Source organism: Ranitomeya variabilis, chromosome 3 (genome assembly GCF_051348905.1).
Source record: "Ranitomeya variabilis isolate aRanVar5 chromosome 3, aRanVar5.hap1, whole genome shotgun sequence".
Lineage (NCBI taxonomy): Eukaryota > Metazoa > Chordata > Amphibia > Anura > Dendrobatidae > Ranitomeya > Ranitomeya variabilis.
In genome coordinates this window covers 479,866,985-479,887,187 of record NC_135234.1, presented here as the reverse complement: position 1 = coordinate 479,887,187, position 20,203 = coordinate 479,866,985, and the positions used below count along the sequence as shown (strand labels likewise).

The 20,203-nt window shown below is 46.1% G+C and overlaps 1 protein-coding gene across 2 annotated transcripts in view; it reads left to right on the top strand.

The window, feature by feature from the left end:
• CFAP47 (cilia and flagella associated protein 47) overlaps positions 1-20,203 on the top strand; it is an 816,247-nt gene that overhangs the window by 42,044 nt on the left and 754,000 nt on the right. For both annotated transcript variants that reach the window (XM_077296700.1, XM_077296701.1), the window contains exons 4-6: positions 1,767-1,882; positions 16,027-16,165; positions 19,884-20,109. In XM_077296700.1, coding sequence (XP_077152815.1) covers positions 1,767-1,882; positions 16,027-16,165; positions 19,884-20,109 — 481 coding nt within the window. The remainder of the gene's footprint in view (positions 1-1,766; positions 1,883-16,026; positions 16,166-19,883; positions 20,110-20,203) is intronic.

The following is a 20,203-nucleotide window of genomic DNA, read 5'->3' as shown; positions in this document are numbered from 1 at the left end:
TTCTTTGCAGGATATCATTCCAGAAGGTGGTGTTCATACCAATTTCAAGCTGATTCATTTGTCTTAACAGTCCTTCTGCTTCACACTGTACACAGCTGTAGAAATTTGGGTTGTCTATATCAAAGACTCCTGCTGGGCTCTATATGTCAGAGGCTGCTGCTGGGCTGTATATGTATGAGAGGCTTCTGCTGGGCTGTATATATATATGATGGGCTGCTGCTGCGCTGTATATATTATAAGCTGCTGCTAGGCTGTATATAACAGAGGCTGTATATATCAGAGGCTGTTGCTGTGCTGGCTGTATATAGAATAGAGGCTGAGGGGCTGTATAAAGTGTATACACAGCACTATACTGTAAACAGGTCCGCACTATAGACATACGTTATACACAGACACAGTGTAATGCAGGATATAGTGTGGACCTGTATATACAGTATGGTACTGTGTAGGACAGGAGCTGCAAGAAAGATACACACACATAGACACACACGCAGACAGACACACACACAGATATCATACTCACCCACCGCGCAACTGTGAAGACTGGACCACTTAACATCTGGATCTTCAGTGACTGAAGATCCAGAGTGAAGTCCTGCCACGCTCCGCGGTGGAGAATCCTCTTCTCGCGCCGACATCATGGCTCCACCTCCTGCCTCGAAGGTAGCTGAGCAAACTCTCATCTGATCTAATCCGAGGGAGCGATCATATAGCTGAATAGGTAGGGCCTAGAAGCTTCTGTTGGAATCGGACAAGGCTGCCGCATGCCATAAGCTAAGCATTAGGTACAGGGTGGGTATTAAGGAAGTCTAGCTAGGCTAGCCAGGTAAGTGGATTCTGACGCAGGTTAGGTGCCATGACTCTGCTGCTCTGCGCCAGCCACTGAGATGTAGGACCGTAGCCAAGTGTGTTTTGGTAATTAAAGATATTTAGGAGCTTCTTTATCTTTCCAGAAGTCTTTTGAAGACTACCACTTCTTGAAGGTTTCTTGTGCATGATGCTAGCCCCACATCGGCAGGGAGTAGGGTATGAACCTTGGATTTGCAATGCATATGGAGAGCGTGACTTAGTAAAAATTGTTTGCATGCCTCAGTCACGCATCTCCTGGACAGTTAGTTGTCAAAGGTTGCAAGCGTGTATTACCTTCTCAACTACTTACACTGTGTAGAGCAGAGGTCCCCAACGTTCCTGACCTTGAGAGCCATATTCAGCTCTGTGAGAGGGTCGTGAGCCACAGCCAGCCTTGACAGAGGGTCGCGAGCCACATTCAGGTCCCGCCCCCCCACAATAGTGGCAACCAAAGCCCCCATTACAGGCATAATGGTAACCAAAGCATTTCCACGAAAATCACCCCAAAGTAGCATAGTAAGATTCAGGAGTTCCCACAATACCCCCTATTCAGTATTGTCCTATAAAGCACTCCTAAGACACTGTCACATCCAGCTTTAAGCATCTCCTCTGACAGGTGCTATCATCTTGTCTCCAGCATACCATACTTAAATCATCTCTAAACCCCTAAGACCAGTATATGTGAATCCAGATCTGCTCTTCTGTGCAGGGCTTCTCACAAAATTCACCATTTTCAGATGTTCTCTTTATACCTGTCTGCTAGACCTGGAGCTTATGCACCAAGCTGGCAGACAGCCGCGAGCCAAAATTCATGGGACCGTGAGCCACATGTGGCTCCTGAGCTGCAGGTTGGGGACCCCTGGTGTAGAGCATATCTAGTCATTATATCTAATTACTGTCTTGTGTTTTTCTTCCAGTTTCACCCCTTCCTGCTATCTACAGATTGATCCAGAAGTGAATTTTGGCAGCATAGTGGCAAACAGTAAAGTGATTTACAAGGAGATTACAATTACAAACCATGGTTCTTCTCCAGGTAAAATCCAGAACATTGATCTGACACAGTTTTCTATTAATAGTACATAAACAGTATAAACAATCCATATACTATCTAAATCAAATAAATATGTGGTGTGACAACAACGCTTTGCCTTCAAAACAACATCAAAGCATTAATTGTTCTATATACACTTGACAACAGTTTTCAAAGGAACTCAGCATGGAGGTTGCTTCAAACACCTTTGAGAACCAACCAGAATTCCTCTGTGGATGTAAGCTTGTGAAATCCTTATGTCTTTCCATGGAATTCCAGACAGACTTGGGGATACTGATCAGGGTTCTGTGAGGACCAAATCATCACTTTCAGGACTCCCTTTTTGTTTACACTGAAGCTAATTCTTAATTACATTGGCTATATGATTTGGGCTATTGTCCCATTGCAGAATAAATTAGGGGCCAGTCAGACATGGTAGATAAGTGTTAGGCTCAGCAGTTGATGTGGATCCTCAAAGCCTCAGGTCCGATTGGGCATATGGATCCCTTGCATTGATGCAGCAGACAGGAAGGCACATGGGGAGCGAGGATTTGGCATACTGGAGACCAGATAAGCACAATAGCAGTTGAAGGGAGAAGCCACACCCAGAGAAAGCAGAGGAACCACAGGCGTACTGCAGTAATGAATGTTCAACATGAACCAGTCCAACAACAGAATATGGTTTACTGCAACCGAGGGGTAAATCCAGGATTGCAGAAGGTTACCCAGCAAGACAGATGTTATGCAAGGTCACAAAGATAGGTAAACTAGGAGCAGATGGTGGAGCACACCAAACAAGGTATACACAGCACTAGGAGTCTTAATCCTAAGAAACAGGTCTGTTTCTTAGTGGGCCTTAAATAGGCATAGGGATATGATGTCATCGAGCCATGCCGGGCAACTTGCAATACTCAATGTGGAGAACAACAGACAGCACTGGACCGAGGAGAAAGTAGTGGAGCCCAGGAAGCATGGGACAAGTGTGTAACAATAAGCATCTGCCTGTATTTCTCAGGATTGAATACACTCCTAATCTTGACCAAACTCCCCAACTCTTTTTGCTGAAAAACAGAACCAAACTTCCAAGGATCCTCCACTATTCTTCACTGTTGCTCAGTATTGTACCGTTCTCAAACACTTTTGCAAACAATCTGCCTTCTGTTACTTCCAAATATTTAACATTTAGATTTATCAGTTGAGAAGAGCTACTGCGGCTTTTCTGTACTCTAGTTATTATATTTTTGTGTATAGTTTAATCACTTGGCCTTGTTAACATGTCGAAAGTATGGTTTTGAGCTACAGTTCTTCCATAAAGACCATTTCTGGCCAGACTTCTCCAAACAGTATATGGGTGCATCTGGGTCCCATTGGTGTTTGCCAATTCCAAGCTGATGACACATCTGGATATTTTCTGATTTCGAAGTAGGCATGATGTGTTTTTCATCTGCTGTACTAAGTTTCTTGGCCACCACTGCTTCTGCATTCCTCAACATTGCCCATTTCTTGGTACCCTCAATGTTGAGAAAAACAGAAAGATACTTATCCATCATACAGTATTATCAGGGTATATATAGTAGTATTACTTTACAGTATACTTTGGTGGGTTTTCTCCCATGAACTGCTCATGTCACATGTCAGGCGATATTGGGTTAATTTTCTCATTTAAAAAAATCACAAAGTCTACTATTTTTTACACATTTGTTTAACCTATTTTCATGATTTGTCTGAAATTTTGATGTAGTTTTAAGTCAAATTTAAACAAATATGGAAAATTCTGAAGAGTTCACAAACGTTCAGGTACCACTGTATATAAAAGATTTTTAGATTAAATTAAGCAGAAAAAAAAGTGATGTGTGAAATCAAAGCCTTTATGAGTTGCTATAAATACAACTTCTAAGTGTGAATTATTTGGATTTCTTACAACTAAGAGGTTATTTTTCTGACAACATAGTTTAGAAAAATATCTCTATATTATGGCATTAAAATCTAATGGGCACAACACAATCCGTGTGACGTCCCTGTGTATAATTCCACTAGATGGCAGCATTAGAACTCACTTAAAGCATGTTTGGAAGAGTGCGGCTTCCTCAATTCATTTTAGCATCTGAAGACTAGAAAATAAGAGTATTACATGCTGCTGTTTTCGGCTCCTGCAAGTCTGTTTAATTAAAATGAAAGCATTGATGAGATCTTGAAAGACTTCAAGCACTGCTAGTTTACAAGTGCAAGTGCACTCTGACCTACTTAGCCATCCACTTCTGCATACCTTCTTAAGTGTGATCATAGGGTTAGATACTATAACATTGCTGGATTTAAAGGCACAGTAATGTAAGATTTGTAATGTTGTGTCCTAAACGGCATTGGAAAGTGTGTACGTATGACAACAACCTATCAATCTGTGAGATAAACTTTTAAAACATTTTAATTGTTGTCTGGTTTAATGTAAAACATTTTTTATTTTCCCTATTAGGGAATTCTGAAATAACCGATCCTGAATTATGCTGACAACCCACTGATTTGCACAGTACAATGCTTATTTTCTACTGTAGCAGTGCTGCAGAATAAATAAAAACTTGCAAGTTTTCTCACAGATTTCTGATCTTTGGGAGTTCCTGCTAGAAGCCTTTTTTGTGACTGGCTTATTGTCAGTGGATCTTTTTTTTGTTTCTTTCATTATCGTGTGGGGCCAGAGGTGTAGCTAGGGTTTTGGTTCAGGGGTGGCCAAACTTCTGAGTGGGCCCCTAACCAGGTAACCCTGACCCTAAGGCCGGGGTCACACTTGCGAGTGCAATGCGAGAAACTCGCACGAGTCTCTCGCCTCAATACCCGGCACTCGGGACCGGAGCATGCAGCTGCATAGAAATACATGCAGCCGCACACTCCAGTCCCGAGTGCCGGCGGCTGTGGCGAGTATGACTCGTGCGAGTTTCTCGCATTGCACTCGCAAGTGTGACCCCGGCCTTATAGTTGATGTAAGAGAACCTCAGCAGATAACCAGGTTGTTACTGAAAATAATCTCTACACAATAACCATCATTTATATCACCGCCATATGGTGACCATATAGTCGTAGATACCAGTCCTGCAGAACATATAGATTCCAGTACATTTACAGATAGTTACTTACATTTGACGTTCTTTCTGGTGGAATCGTTCACTTTTCTCGTCTTTTCCATCTGGCCCAGACCAACACAACAATGTCTCCAGCCAGGAGTCGGCTGCATAGAATGCAACAAAGACACATTTGACTTCTCACATTACCTGCACCGTCTCCATGTATTCCCAACCTGCACAAACTCCTCATCCTGCTGATACCCCAATACTGATCCACTGCTGCCATATGTGTCCCTATTACTGCACCTACTGTGTGGTACTGTGTTCCATCCAAATGGTATAACAACCCTCTAGAATACAACAATGCCCTGTGCATGTGTCCTAGAAAACAATGCCCACAATTTGCTCCCAATAAAGTAATATAGCCCTGTGTGTGCCCCTTTCACAGTCCAATAACCTGAGTTACCCTATAAAAATAAGTGCCCACTCCATATAGTACAATCCACCCCTCATAGGCATACTCTATATAGTGTAATGCTCCCACATAGGCATACACTATATAGTATAATGCACTACTCATAGGCAGACTCTATATAGTATAATGGACTACCCATAGTCAGACTCTATATGGTATACTGCACTCACCATAGGCAGAATCTACATAGTATAATGCACTTCCCATATGCCTCTATACCGTTTAATACACTCCCCATAGGCCTCTATAGTATAATGCACTCCACATAGGCCTCGTTCTCCCGTTGCTCCGAGTGCCCACACGTCTCAGGACAGTGGGCGCCAAGTTCTGATGTAATCCCACCTGCTGTCAATGCTGTTAGATGCAGAGGGGGAATTATGGGAGAAGGAGCGTGACTCTTCTTCTCTCATCAGTGATGTTTACTGTATCGGCAGCCAACTGATTAAGTTGAACTTGCGATACCCTGACTCACGGGCCCCATAGCCCCCTGGGTGGCTATGCAGAGAGATCAAGTCTCCCTGTTCTGCCGCAGAGTTCAACTGTATGGGCTATTTGCACACCCATACAGTTAACTGTAGAGTAGCTCTGGGTGGGCCCCTGAGAGCACGGGGCACAGGGCAACAGCCCCCTCGGCAGCTACCCTACTGTGTGGGCCATAATATTTTTAATTTTCCATTGATGTAGTGTCAAAACTTGGATGTCGGGTGACCTGGGACCAGGGTCACCCTATTCCCCGTGTTACTTCTGAAGGTGAAGATGCCGGGGCCACCAACCTTGCCTTATCTCTTGTATCCGCCCTCTGTCTATTCCCTTCCCCCACCCAGGGAAGAGGGGACCAGCCATGCACTGCGGTACACCAACCAGACGAACAAGGGCAACTGAAAATACCAGGCATACAAGTATTCACTCACATATAACAGAGGAATGCATCGGGGAGTGGAAGATGGGGGAAAACCAAAGTAAAAGGAGGAAAGGGAATTATCACACTTACATGCAACAGTCACAGATAACTCCTTCAAACTCCTTCTCATATAACCACCAAACAACTCTCCTCCCAGCCATGCAGCATTAGCTATCTCTGACAATGTGTTTCAAACAGGACCCAGATTATATAGTGGATAGGAGTGGCTAACCGAGCTTAGCTGATAGCTCAGACTCCCAGAGCTCCCAACATGGCCGATTAACCCCAGTACTGCCAAAAGAAATTAACACCATTTAAAAAGAAGGTGTAGTGCTTTTTTTCAGTGCAGGAGTAGGAGCAATAAGACGCTGTGGTGTTCTGACTCCTCTCTGTTGCGGTAACCCTGTGACATGTAGTCTTGTTCTGGGGGGCTGAGTTGTATTTTTCAATGATTCCATTTTGTTGCTCATTCAAATATGTCATAGAATAGAGATAGTAGGATCAGATATTCCAGATATCTTGTATAAACCATAGCTGACCGTAGGTGTCTCTCTTTACTACAACATTTGCTGTCAAAAAGTTTTTAAAAAACTGTTTCAGTCTTTTACAATACATGAATATAAATTTGTGCCTGTCTTAAAATGACGAATACTGCCAGGACAGTGCTAGACAACTATCCACAGTGACTCCGTCAGTTTCATTCAAATAAATGTCTCTGTCCAGGTTTCTGTGAAATACAGTTTTTCTGGGATTCTGATGGAAACCCTGACGTAGTGCTTGGCAGACAGCACAGTATTAATGTGAACTTAGCCTTAGCAGTATCATGTAGTGCGTGTGATCCCGGTCCACACAGTACCATAGTTTATCTGTAACACTCAGCGTACATCCTGTGCCTCTCTGCTTTAGTGACAAACAAATTATAATGCTGTCGATTCACTGAAAATGCCGCTTTGACAACATAACACTTAAGCTTTCAGTCTTAGATTCTTTTTTTTTTAGATTACATTTACTCATACTGTGTTCCATATTAGAATACCAAGATTGTAATTCAATTTTGCCTTTGAAAAATGTGGATGTGAGACAGGGTCTAGCAGTCCTGCTGACGAAAAGCTTATTATTACACGTTTGCATGTTTTACCTGGAGTTTACTTTTCAGACTCATTGTTTTTTTTATATGAAGCAATTATTTCCTTTCTTCTCCACAATGTCTGTCCACTCCACCATACTGTGCGATCATTCTTCACTCATTTTTCACCCTGGCCATTTTACCTTTTTAGCAATTACATCACTAATTCTTCTTGATGCTGCTTTCTATTTAACGCCATGTACTGTGTTTATTGCCCGTATCCATGTACCTAAACTGACAGTGATGATCCATGCTGTGCGAGAAAAAAGCCCACAAGGGCACTCTAATGAACGTAATAATGAATCCAATAAGACGGCTCTAAATTGGTTCGTGCTTTTCTTCGGCTGAGGACAATCTCTGTAGCCTTGTGAATGCGATAAACACCTTTCTGTTTTCATTTAGATGATTTTCATACATTACTTTACCACTTCTTTTATACTCCACACTCTTCCGTGGACACCTGTGGAAATTGATTACTACAACTAGGCATTACTGTTAGCTAACTACCTAGAAGATAGCTAATTACGTAGATACAGTGGCTTGTGAAAGTATTCACTCCCCTTGGCATGCTTAGTGAAAGGAAGTCCTGTGTGCAATCTAAGTGTCCCATCGTCAGTCAGTATATGCAGTACACACCTTTTCTGAAAGGCCACAAAGGATAAAACACCATTAAGCAAGAGGCACCACTAATCACACCCATCCTCAAAAAAACTAACCTTGACCCAACTGCTATGCCCAGCTATCGTCCCATATCACTGCTCCCGTTTGCTTCAAAACTCCTTGAGCAGCATGTCCATGCTCAACTTTCCTCCCACCTCTCATCTAACTCTCTCCTTGACAACCTCCAATCTGGCTTCCACCCCCACCAGTCCACCGAAACTGCCCTGACAAAAATTACTAATGACTTAGTCACAGCCAAAGCTAACAGACAGTTCTCCATCCTCCTCCTTCTTGACCTGTCCTCTGCTTTCGACACTGTCGATCACTACCTACTGCTACAGATTCTTTCTTTCTTCCCTTGGCATCAAAGACCTTGCCCTGTCCTGGATTGCCTCATACCTGTCCAACCGCACATTTAGCGATTCCCACTGCCACACTACCTCCTCATCCCGCCCTCTCTCTGTTGGAGTCCCTCAAGGCTCTGTCCTAGGGCCCCTGCTTTTTTCCATCTATACCCTTGGCCTAGGACAACTCATAAAGTCCCATGGCTTCCAGTACCACCTGTATGCAGATGACACTCAGATCTACCTCTCTGGCCCAGAGGTCATCTCCCTGCTGTCCAGAATCCCGAAGTCTCTGTCAGCCATATCCTCCTTCTTCACCTCTCGCTTCCTAAAACTCAATGTAGACAAAACCAAATTCATCATGTGACGGGACTACCGTGCTGGAGTACCTCTTTCAGTACCACCCCGTGTTTCACGAGGTCCACTCTGCTTTGGCTGGAGTCTGAATGAAGACCGCTGGCTGGAATTGCTTGGTTACATGGGTGCATATAAAAGATCACTGCTTCTCCACGTATTTCCAGTGTGACAACACTTTACTCACAGGACACAGAATATATCACACAGATACAGAGGGCGGGCCACTTGAAAAGCAGCAGGCCAGACATACATTACAATAGCCGCAGGTGGCCGGAGCCTGCCGATATTTACTGTGGGAATTACAAAGGTGGGGGAGGTCAGAAGGGGGATATCTGGCCCCCTCTGCCCAGGGGCGCAGCCTGTGGGCTGATGCATTAGGGACATGCATCTCACATGGAACCTATTATACATACATATAACTGCACAACATATTCTTGGTGCTGGAGGGTTCCATAACACGGCTCCCCTTTTCAGCGACGCAATTGGCATACACAGTCTGATCCTTAACGGATCGGTTTGGGGATGACCAAAGTTTATGGGGTTGGTACAAGTTCCGTTTGTCGACTTAGTCCATCGGCGTTACCGTTTTGTTTGTCGGGTCTGTAGTGGATGGTGAAATCCAGAGGTTGTAGGGCTAAACTCCACCGCAGTAATCTGGCGTTGTCTCCGTTAGGAGGGAAAACTGTTGTCCATACAAATATGGTTGCAACTTTTTGAGTGCCCATACTACCGCCTGGCACTCCTTCTCGATGGCCGCATAGCTTACTTCATAGGGCAGTAGTTTCCGACTCAGGTAAGCTACCGGGTGTTCTTGGCCTTCCGGCCTGACTTGGCTCAGTACTGCCCCAATCCAAACATACAGTAGAAGCGTCTGTGTGAACAAGGAAATGTTTAGTTGGATCGGGTGTGGCTAATACAGGGGTATTGGTGAGGGCGTCCTTTAGCTGGCGGAAGGCTTCCTCACACTCTGGGGTCCAGGTTACCTGGCGGGGTTGGTTCTTACGGGTCAGATCAGTGAGGGGATTGGCTACGCTGCTGTAATTGGGAACAAATTTCCTGTAATAGCCCGCTGTCCCTAGAAATGCCATGACCTGGGTTTTAGTGCGTTGGGTGAGCCATTTGGCTATGGCCTCAATCTTGGCTGGTTCTGGTCGCTGTTTCCCACTTCCCACCCAATGTCCTAAATACTGAACCTCTGCTTTGCCCACGTGACACTTGTTTGGGTTCAGGGTGATTCCGGCCTTGTGGATCCTGTCCAATACTGTCTCTAGGTGATTTAGATGCTCTTCCCGTGTCGCGCTGTAGATGGCGATGTCATCCAGGTAGGCACAAGCATAGTCCTGGAGACCATCCAGAAGCCGATCAGCCAGCCTCTGGAAGGTCGCCGTGGCATTCTTCATCCCGAATGGCATAACTCGAAACTGGAATAAGCCGAACGGGGTGACAAATGCTGACTTGGGAATAGCGTCAGGACTAAGGGGAATCTGCCAGTAGCCTTTGCATAGATCGATGGTGGTCAAATACTTTGCCCCCGCCAGCCGGTCTAACAACTCATCCACACGCGGCATGGGATATGCATCCTTCACCGTTTTCTCATTGAGCTTACGATAGTCTACACAAAACCATGTAGTCCCATCCTTCTTGGGCACTAACACTACGGGGGATGCCCAGGGACTATCTGACTCTTCAATGACGCCTAAACGCAACATCTCTTGTATCTCTTGTCGCATCCCTTCTCATACAAACTCAGGGATGCGGAAGGGGGTTGTCACAAGGGGTCTGATCCTGGGTCTCAACCTTGTGTTGTACCAGGTGAGTGTACCCTGGTTTCCCCGAAAACATCCTCTGTCGCTGCCTCAACAACGCCTCCGCCTGCTGTCTCTCCCGGGGACCTAGGTCTTCACCCAAGTGTACCTGGTCCCATGTTTTAGACTGAGTCCTTTCCCCTAAGACATCAGGCAAGGGAAGTCTGGCTAAATCCTCTGCTTCAGGTGCACAGATGGCCACTACCTCTTCAGGGCGCTCCCGGTAGGGCTTCAGCATATTCACGTGGAACATGCGGATAACCCTGGGGTCATCACAATCGGTGACATTATAGGTGGTGTCGGCTATTTTCCCCACTACCTGGTAGGGTCCCTGCCATGCAGCTTGGAACTTGTTCTGCCTAGTGGGTTCTAACACCAGGACCTTCTGTCCTATTTCCAAGGTGCGTTCTCTGGCCCATCGATCGTACCATATGCGCTGGTGCCGCTGGGCCACCTGCATGTTCCCACGTACAGCCTGGGTCAGCTCCTGTAGGCGGTCCCGGAATTCCAGCACATAGGGTACAATAGGTACCCCTTCTATGATGTCCTCCCCTTCCCTGTGTTCTAGCACTAAGTCTAGGGGTCCCCTTACCCGCCTCCCGTATACCATTTCGAACGGGGAGAACCCCGTGGATTCTTGGGGCACCTCCCGATAGGCAAACAGGAGGTGTGGCAAGATTTTCTCCCAGTCCCTGTAGGTCCTGGTAAAAGTCCCAATGAGTTGTTTTAACGTCCCGTTAAAGCGTTCACAAAACCCATTGGTTTGCGGGTGGTATGGGGCGCTTCTAATGGAGTTTACGCCACACAGCTTCCACAGTTGGTTGGTCACCTCACCTCTGCTGTGAACTGGGTACCCTGGTCTGAGATAATCTCCCGGGGAAATCTAACCCGTGAGAAAACCCGGAGCAGGGCAGCCGCCACCGTCTCTGCCAGTATGTTAGGTAACGCAACCGCCTCTGGATACCGTGTGGCATAATCTACCACTGTCAATATATACCTTTTCCCTGACGGACTGGGTTTGGCTAACGGCCCCTATCAGATCGACCGCTACTCGGCTAAATGGTTCCTCCACAATGGGGAGGGGGCGTGATTTGGCCTTGCATCTATCTCCCCTCTTGCCAATGCACTGGCAACTGTCACAGGTCTGGCAGTACTGACGAACATCATAGGTTACCCCCGGCCAAAAGAAGTTTTGTGTCAGACGATGCCTGGTGCGACTGACGCCGAAGTGCCCGGCCAAGGGTATGTCATGAGAGATTCGCAGTAACTCCTGCCTATACTTCTTGGGAACTACCAGCTGTCGTTTTATAGTGGGGCTCGTCCCTATGTAGTGCTGCTTTGTGATCCGGTAGAGGAGTCCCTGCTTCCATACAAACTGTTCCCCTTCCAGTACCCCTCTCCCCTCCTGTGCCTTCCCACGATATCCCTCCAATGAAGGATCCTCAAGTAACTCCCTCTTAAATTCAGCTGGGGTGGCCCAAGAAATGTGTCTGGCTATGGGAATACGTGTAGGGCTGGGATGTCTTACCTGGGCCTCCTCTGAGTGTGATTCCGCCTCCGCAGCTCGAGCTTGTCTCCGGGTGGTCACAGGATATGTCTCAGCCAGAAGGGCAATCGAGAAGGCAGACAATATGGGCCCCAAGTCATTTCCCAGCAAGACGTCTGCAGGCAAATCCTCCATCAAGCCGACCTCAACAAGGCCATCCCCGACTCCCCAGTTCAGGTGAATCCTGGCAGTGGGCAGTCGATGTATGGCTCCCCCTGCTACACGGACTGCCACTGTCCGGTCTGTCTTCTCTTGGTCCCGGACGAGATGAGGCTTCACAAGGGTCAAAGTTGCCCCGGAATCTCTTAGTCCCTGCATACGTTTCCCATTAATCCACACGGCCTGTCGATGCTGTTGTCGATTATCTGCCCGGGCTGCCTGCACGGGGTCTACTTCATGCAGCACTTCCTCCATCTCTTCCACCCCCTGGTTAGTCATAGCCCCCAATGCCAGGTCAGCTTTGCCTTGGTAGCAGTGTACAGCGGCACGGCTGAAGGTAGCTGTTCTCGCCTTTGGCCACTGGGTATGCTGAGTCTGGTTGGGACATTGTCTTTGCAGGTGTCCCAGCTGATGGCAGGTGTGGCATCGCGCCCCAGGGGGACTGTGGTAGGCCGGGTTTTTAGCTGGTCCCCCTACAATCTTCTGTGGTTTGGGGGCCTCCAGGTCCATGGGCGGACCCCTAGTGACCATCTTTGATCCGGACAACTGAGGCCTCCTGGCATCATGATGCTCATCGGCCAGACGAGCTGCCTCCTCAAGAGTAGTTGGCTGCCTGTCCCGAAGGCATTCCTGTGTCTCGGGGGTTAGTCCATTAAAGAATCGTTCTAACAAGAAGAGCTGGAGGACGTCCTCCTTAGTGGTTGCTTGGCTCCCTTGTACCCACTGTAGCAGTGACCACCATAATTTACAGGCCCATTCAGCATGGGTATCGGTTACTCGTTTTATAAGTCCACGGAACCTTTGGCGGTATGCCTCTGGTGTCAGCGCATACCGGGCCAAGATCACTTCTTTGATCCGCTCATAGTCCATACAGTCCTCATCAGGTACCAGGCGATAGGCGTCCGCTGCCCGGCCTGTCAGCTTGCTGGCCAGAATCTGAACCCGTTCCTCCGGCTTCACTTGATGAAGGGCACACTGCCGCTCAAAGTCCTGCAGAAAGCCATCAATGTCTTCCTCAGCCTCCCCCAACTGTCGGAAGGCATTATACTGGATCTTTTTGTGGCTTACTGTTGAAGGTACCTGGGTGGAGGCCAGAGCTCCCCCTGCTCGCTGACTCTCCATCTTGGCCAGCTCCACTTTGGTCCGCTCTGCCAACTCCATCTTGGCTAGCTCTATCCTGGTCCACTCGGCCATCTTTTCCTTCAGATCAGTACGCACATCAGCCATCACCTCTCGTAGGATCTCTACTGCAGAGTTTGGGCCATAGAACGCCAGTCTGTTCTTTACCTCCCTCTGGAATTCAGTCTCCTCCACGTTCACATTGGGGGGCACTGCACTGTCGTGTTCCATGATGGCTGCTATCAAATCCGCTTTTGTTTTGTTGCTGGCGATTAACCCTCGGGATTCCACCAGATCTTTTAATGTTGTCCTCTTAAACTTCTGGTAGTTGTTTTCCATTCATTCCTTTCCTCCTGTAGACAGGGTATCACATCCCGCTGTCTGCTACCAGTGTGACGGGGACTACCGTGCTGGAGTACCTCTTTCATTACCACCCCGTGTTTCAGGAGGTCCACTCTGCTTTGGCTGGAGTCTGAATGAAGGCCGCTGGCTGGAATTGCTTGGTTACATGGGCGCATATGAAAGATCACTACTTCTCCACGTATTTCCAGTGTGACAACACTTTACTCACAGGACACAGAATATATCACACAGATACAGAGGGCGGGCCACTTGAAAAGCAGCAGGCCAGACATACATTACAATAGCCACAGGTGGCCGGAGCCTGCCGATATTTACTGTGAGAATTACAAAGGTGGGGGAGGTCAGAAGGGGGATATCTGGTCCTCTCTGCCCAGGGGCGCAGCCTATGGGCTGATGCATTAGGGACATGCATCTCACATGGAACCTATTATACATACATATAACTGCACAACATATTCTGGGTGCTGGAGGGTTCCGTAACACATCCTCTTTCCCCCACCTCATGTATCCCCCCTACCCGATCTATCTATTATGGTAAATGGCATCCCGCTCTCTCCCGCACCTGAAATCCGCTGCCTCGGGGTAACTCTCGACTCTGCCCTGTCCTTCAAACCTCACGTCCAAGCTCTTGCCACCTCCTGTTGCCTCCAACTCAAAAATATTGCAAGAATCCGTTCCTTCCTCAGCCCACAATCTACCAAAACTCTTGTGCATGCTCTCATCATCTCCCGCCTCGATTACTGCAACACCCTCCTCTGTGGCCTCCCAGTTAACTCTCTTGCACCACTCCAGTCTGTCCTCAACTCTGCTGCCCGGCTAATCCACCTCTCTCCTCGCTACTCCCCTGCTTCTCCCCTCTGCAAATCCCTCCACTGGCTCCCAATTCCCCAACAAATCCAGTTTAAACTACTAACACTGAACTACAAAGCCATCCAAAACCTGTCCCCTCCCTATATCTCTGAACTAATCTCCCAATATCTTCCCTCACGTAATCTTCGATCCTCCCAAGACCTCCTACTCTCCTCCACACTTATTCGTTCCTCACACAACCACCTCCAAGATATCCCCCATCCTCTGGAATTCCATGCCTCAACACGTCCGATTATCCAGCACCCTCGGATCCTTCAGACGGAACCTGAAAACCCATCTCTTCAGGAAAGCCTACAGCCTACAATAACCGAGCCGCCGCCTCACCACCGCCAGAGCCGCCGCCTCACCACCGCCAGGGCCGCCGCCTCACCCCCGCCAGAGCCGCCGCCTCACCCCTACCTTCTGTCTCTTCCCCACTATCCCATAGAATGTAAGTCCGCAAGGACAGGGTTCTCTCCCCTCTGTACCAGTCAGTCACTGTAAACCTGTTTACTGTAAATGATATCTATAACCCTGTATGTAACTCCTTTCTCATGTACAGCACCAAGGAATTAATGGTGCTATATAAATAAACACCATAAGAGGAAAGACCTCCACTATTCTAGACAAAAAAAACACCAGTATACAGGCAGAGAAGCTTACCTGTCCAAGGCCTCCAACAATTGCACTAACCAAAGTGCAGCGGACTCAAGTTAAGATGGCAAATACACAGGTGCAATAATACCGATAATGCAGACACCCTACAATCAGGAATTGGCCGCTTGGTGCACCTGTGCAAACAAATAGTCTGTATGTGGCGTGTTCACTCAGGAATGCAAAGTATATGGCTCAAAGCCTATTAATGACACCATATAGCGGGCTAACCATTGCTGACTGTAATGCATCCTGTGTGAACAGAGGCCACAGTGTACAGAGCCATCTAGGGCCCAGCCGCACCTTGGAAAATTATACAGTGCACCAAAAACATAATGTATGCAAGGTATTGGTCGATATTATGGCCACAATATTTAAGCTGCCATCCCGCGTCAAGGGTCCTTACATATTGGCAGTCCTAATCTGAAAAAACACCATAAGAGGAAAGACCTCCACTATTCTAGACAAAAAAACACCAGTATACAGGCAGAGATGCTTACCTGTCCAGGGCCTCCAACAATTGCACTAACCAATTGTTGGAGGCCTTGAACAAATGTTCACAGTTGTAGGCATGTTCTTTACATGATGTAAAAACTAAAAAAAAAAACAATGAAATTCCAGGTTGCGAGGTATCGAAATCCGCAAAATGCCAACAGGGTGAATACTTTCACAAGTCACTGTAGTTGATATATTATGAATGTTCCTTTCTATGATGTCAATTTATCTCTTTTATCAGGTACTTTTAAGATAAAATACAGTGGCCACCTCCCCATCAGTATGTCTCCAACCAGTGGAGTAATTGAGCCGAAATCTGCACAAGTAATTAAAGTGGATCTCTGTACAGATGCTCCGGCTGTCATAGAAGAAACCGCAAAGTAAGTAGAAAGCAATGTAACCATTCACAATAATATGAAGATAAGATTAAATAAATATAAATAAATATGTACTCTATATCAGTGATTTTCAACCTTTTTTGAGCCGCGGCACACTTTTTATACTTAAAAAATCCCGGGGCACACCACCAACCAAAATGGCACAAAATGACACTAAAACAGTACATATTCTACATATAGTTAATAATATAGATTCTAAATGTATTCATACTCACTCAGTGTGAAACCTGGGCCTGTTTCGATAAACACAAAAGGGATATCCTGGCAGGAATGGTGGAAAGACACACACGAAGCTCTTCCTCAACAGTTCTCAGTCTCTCCCTGTTTTTAGTTTTTTTTTGTGCACATGCCCTAACCCTAACCCTACCCCTAACCCTACCCCTAACCCTAACCCTAGTTCTAACCCTAGTTCTAACCCTAACCCTAGTGGAAAAAGAAAAAAAAAATTTTCTTTTTTTTTATTATTGTCCCTACCTATGGGGGTGATAAGGGGGGGGTCATTTACTATTTTTTTTATTTTGATCACTGTGATAGGTTATATCTCAGTGATCAAAATATACCTGGAACGAATCTGCCAGCCGGCAGATTCGGCGGGCGCACTACGAATGCGCCCGCCATTTTGGAAGATGGCGGCGCCCATGGAGAAGACGGACGGACACCGGGAGGCCCAGTAAGTATGAGGGGGGATCTGAGCATGGGGGGTGGATCGGAGGACGGGGGGGTGGCATCGGAGCACGGGGGGAGCTGGCAGGAGGACGGGGGAGCGGACAGGACGACGGAGGGGAGCGGAGCACCGGACAGAGGACCGGAGAGGAGATCGGTGGTGGTGGTGGTGGGGTACATAAGTGTTTCCAGCCATGGCCGATGATATTGCAGCATCGGCCATGGCTGGATTGTAATATTTCACCAGTTTTTTAGGTGAAATATTACAAATCGCTCTGATTGGCAGTTTCACTTTCAACAGCCAATCAGAGCGATCGTAGCCACGAGGGGGTGAAGCCACCCCCCCTTGGGTGAAGTACCACTCCCCCTGTCCCTGCAGATCGGGTGAAATTGGAGTTAACCCTTTCACCCGATCTGCAGGGACGCGATCATTCCATGACGCCACATAGGCATCATGGGTCGGATTGGCACCGACTTTCATGACGCCTACGTGGCGTCAAAGGTCGGGAAGGGGTTAATGAGCTGTTGCTGACTGAATGAACACAGCATTATTGGCGGGCATTACCTTGGCGGCGGGCAAATGCGAGAGTCTCTCCGCTCTCAGGATGACGCGCCGGCCTCGGTGACGTCATTAAGTCGCGCGAGCGTTCAAAGCTTGCGCATGTGTTATTCCGTGACTGTGCATCGCTGCGCATCACTGCGCATTGCCGGGGAACAAAACAAAGGGGGCACCATAGTTTGGGGAACTTTCCCTGCGGCACACCCGACCATGTGTCGCGGCACACTAGTGTGCCGCGGAACACTGGTTGAAAATCACTGCTCTATATTATAGGACTGTACATTATGGTCATGTACCAAAAGCTCAGAACCATAAAAAATTAAAGAGCACAAAAAAAACAAAACAAGAGAAAGGTTTAAATTTATAAAAGTATCATTTCTGCTGAAGATTCTCGTGTCTTTCATCACGATTCTCCATGGCCAGCATTCATAAGAGATCACGATTTTTGCTGTACGTCGCAGTGCTAATGCCCTGATACATATAGCACAGGCGATCAGACAATTGCATCTTTACGTCTCCTGAGGGGAATATTAAATACAGTTATAAAGAAAAAAAACATTAAAAAATGACAAAAACACAAAAGTTCAAATCCCCTCCTTTTGCCCCACTAAAAATAAAACAATTAAAAAATAGACATATTTAGTATCGCCACATTCAGAAATGTACGATGTATCAATATAAAGTAAACTATCAGAACTGTAAACGGCATCACAAAAAAAAAGAAAACAACGGAATTATGTTTTTTGGTCACCGCAACATTGCAATAAAGTGTAATAAAAAATAATCTAAACATCATATCTACGGCAAAATGGTATCAGGAAAAATGTCAGCTCAGGGTCCAGAAAGTAAGCCCTCACCCAGCCCCAGATCCGAGAAATGAGAATGTTACGGGTCTCGGACAATGGTGACAAAAGTTAAAAGTTTTTTTCGTTTTTTTTTTACAAATGTCTGAATTTTTTTTCATCTCTCAAATAAAATAGCTAAGCATGTTTGGTATCTCAATCATATTGTCAGGTCAGTTTTACCATAAATTGAACATGGTAAATAAAAGTCCTTAAAAAAAATTCATTCTTTTGCAATTTCACCGCACTTGGATTTTTTTTCGCTCATTTTCCAGTACATTATGTGGCAGAATAAATTGTGTTATTCAAAAGTGCAACTCGTCCCTCAAACAACAAGCCCCTATAGGGCTACATGGCCGGAAAAATATAAAGTTATGGCTCTTGGAAGAAGTGGAGGAATAAACGAAAATCGCTCTGGGTGATGGGGTTAAACGTGAAGTCCTGTAGAATTTTAGGGAAAAAACCTTTACATACAAATAATGATATGAAACTAGTTGCTGCATAGCAGTATGGATAATTACCGTCCTCTTTAGGAGACGTTCACACAGGAAGGAATTGTGGATGCTTTATGCAGGGTAAATCTGCAGGTAAATGGACTTGCAGGTATTGCCATGGGGGGCAATTATTGTCATGGGGCAGATATTGTCACGGGGCAGATATTGTCTTGTGGGTCAGATATTGTCACAGGGCAGATATTGTCATGGGCGACAGATATTCACAAAGGGGGTAGATTTTGGCACAGGCAGCAGATATTGTCATAGGGGCAGATATTGTCATGGGGCAGATATTGTCATAGGGGCAGATATTGTCATGGGGGCAGATATTGTCATGGGGCAGATATTGTCATTGGGGGCAGATATTTTCATGGGGCAGATATATATTGTCATGGGGCAGATATTGTCATGGGCAGCAGATATTCTCACAGTGGGCAGATATTGTCTTGGGGGGCAAATATTGTCATAAACGGCAGACTTTGTCACAGGGAGCAGATATTGTCATGGGGCAGACATTGTCCTGGGGGCAGATATTATCATGGGGCAGATATTGTCACGTGGGGCAGATATTGTTATGCGGCAGATATTCTCACGGAGGACAGATTTTGTCATGATCGGTAGATATTGTCATGGGGCAGATATTGGGTGGCTGATCTTGTCATGGGTGGCTGATCTTGTCACGGGGGGCATATATTTTCATGGGATGCAGGTTTTCAGGGCCGCAGCATCTAATCTTCTGTTGCAAATGTTTACTGGCAATTAGTGATGATATGGATTGTTTCTTTGGCATAGGCATGCTCAGATAACACCTTATCCCAGCACGTTCGCTCTTCACTGTTGACTCTAGATTTTTCTCAGCACAGATACAGTGGGAAAAATAAGTATTTGTGATTTTCTGGATTTTATTTTTGATGTTCTATCTCTCAATGTTAAAATTATCCTACCCTTAAAATTATAGACTGTTCATTTCTTTGACAGTGGGCAAACTTACAAAATCAGCAAGAAATCAAATTATTTTCCCCCCTGTATGTGGCACAATCTGTTGGCCATTGGCAATGATATCAATCTGCCGTGTGTGAGGATCTGTTTTATATATCTATGTGCATGAAAGCTGACTTTTGTTGTCTGGCTGATTACTTTAGGGTTAAATTGCAAGGTCAGGAGGAGCAGTTCTTGAAGATAAAAGGAAATATAGTCAACCAGAATCTAGAATTGTTAGATCTTTCTGGAAAACCTCTAAAGTGCCTTATCTTTGGACCTGTCTACATTGGAACATCAAAAATCCGCAAAGCAGTGATTTATAATGATAGTCCTGAGACGATAAGCTGGGTGTCCGTCCTGGATGATAATGCCCTGGGTGCTGAAGTGGTAAGTTGTCCAAAAATTGGGATTCATTTTTAAAAATCAAACTCTGTATTACAGATTTTCCGTTTGCTGATTGGTGCAATTAAGTGATCAAGAA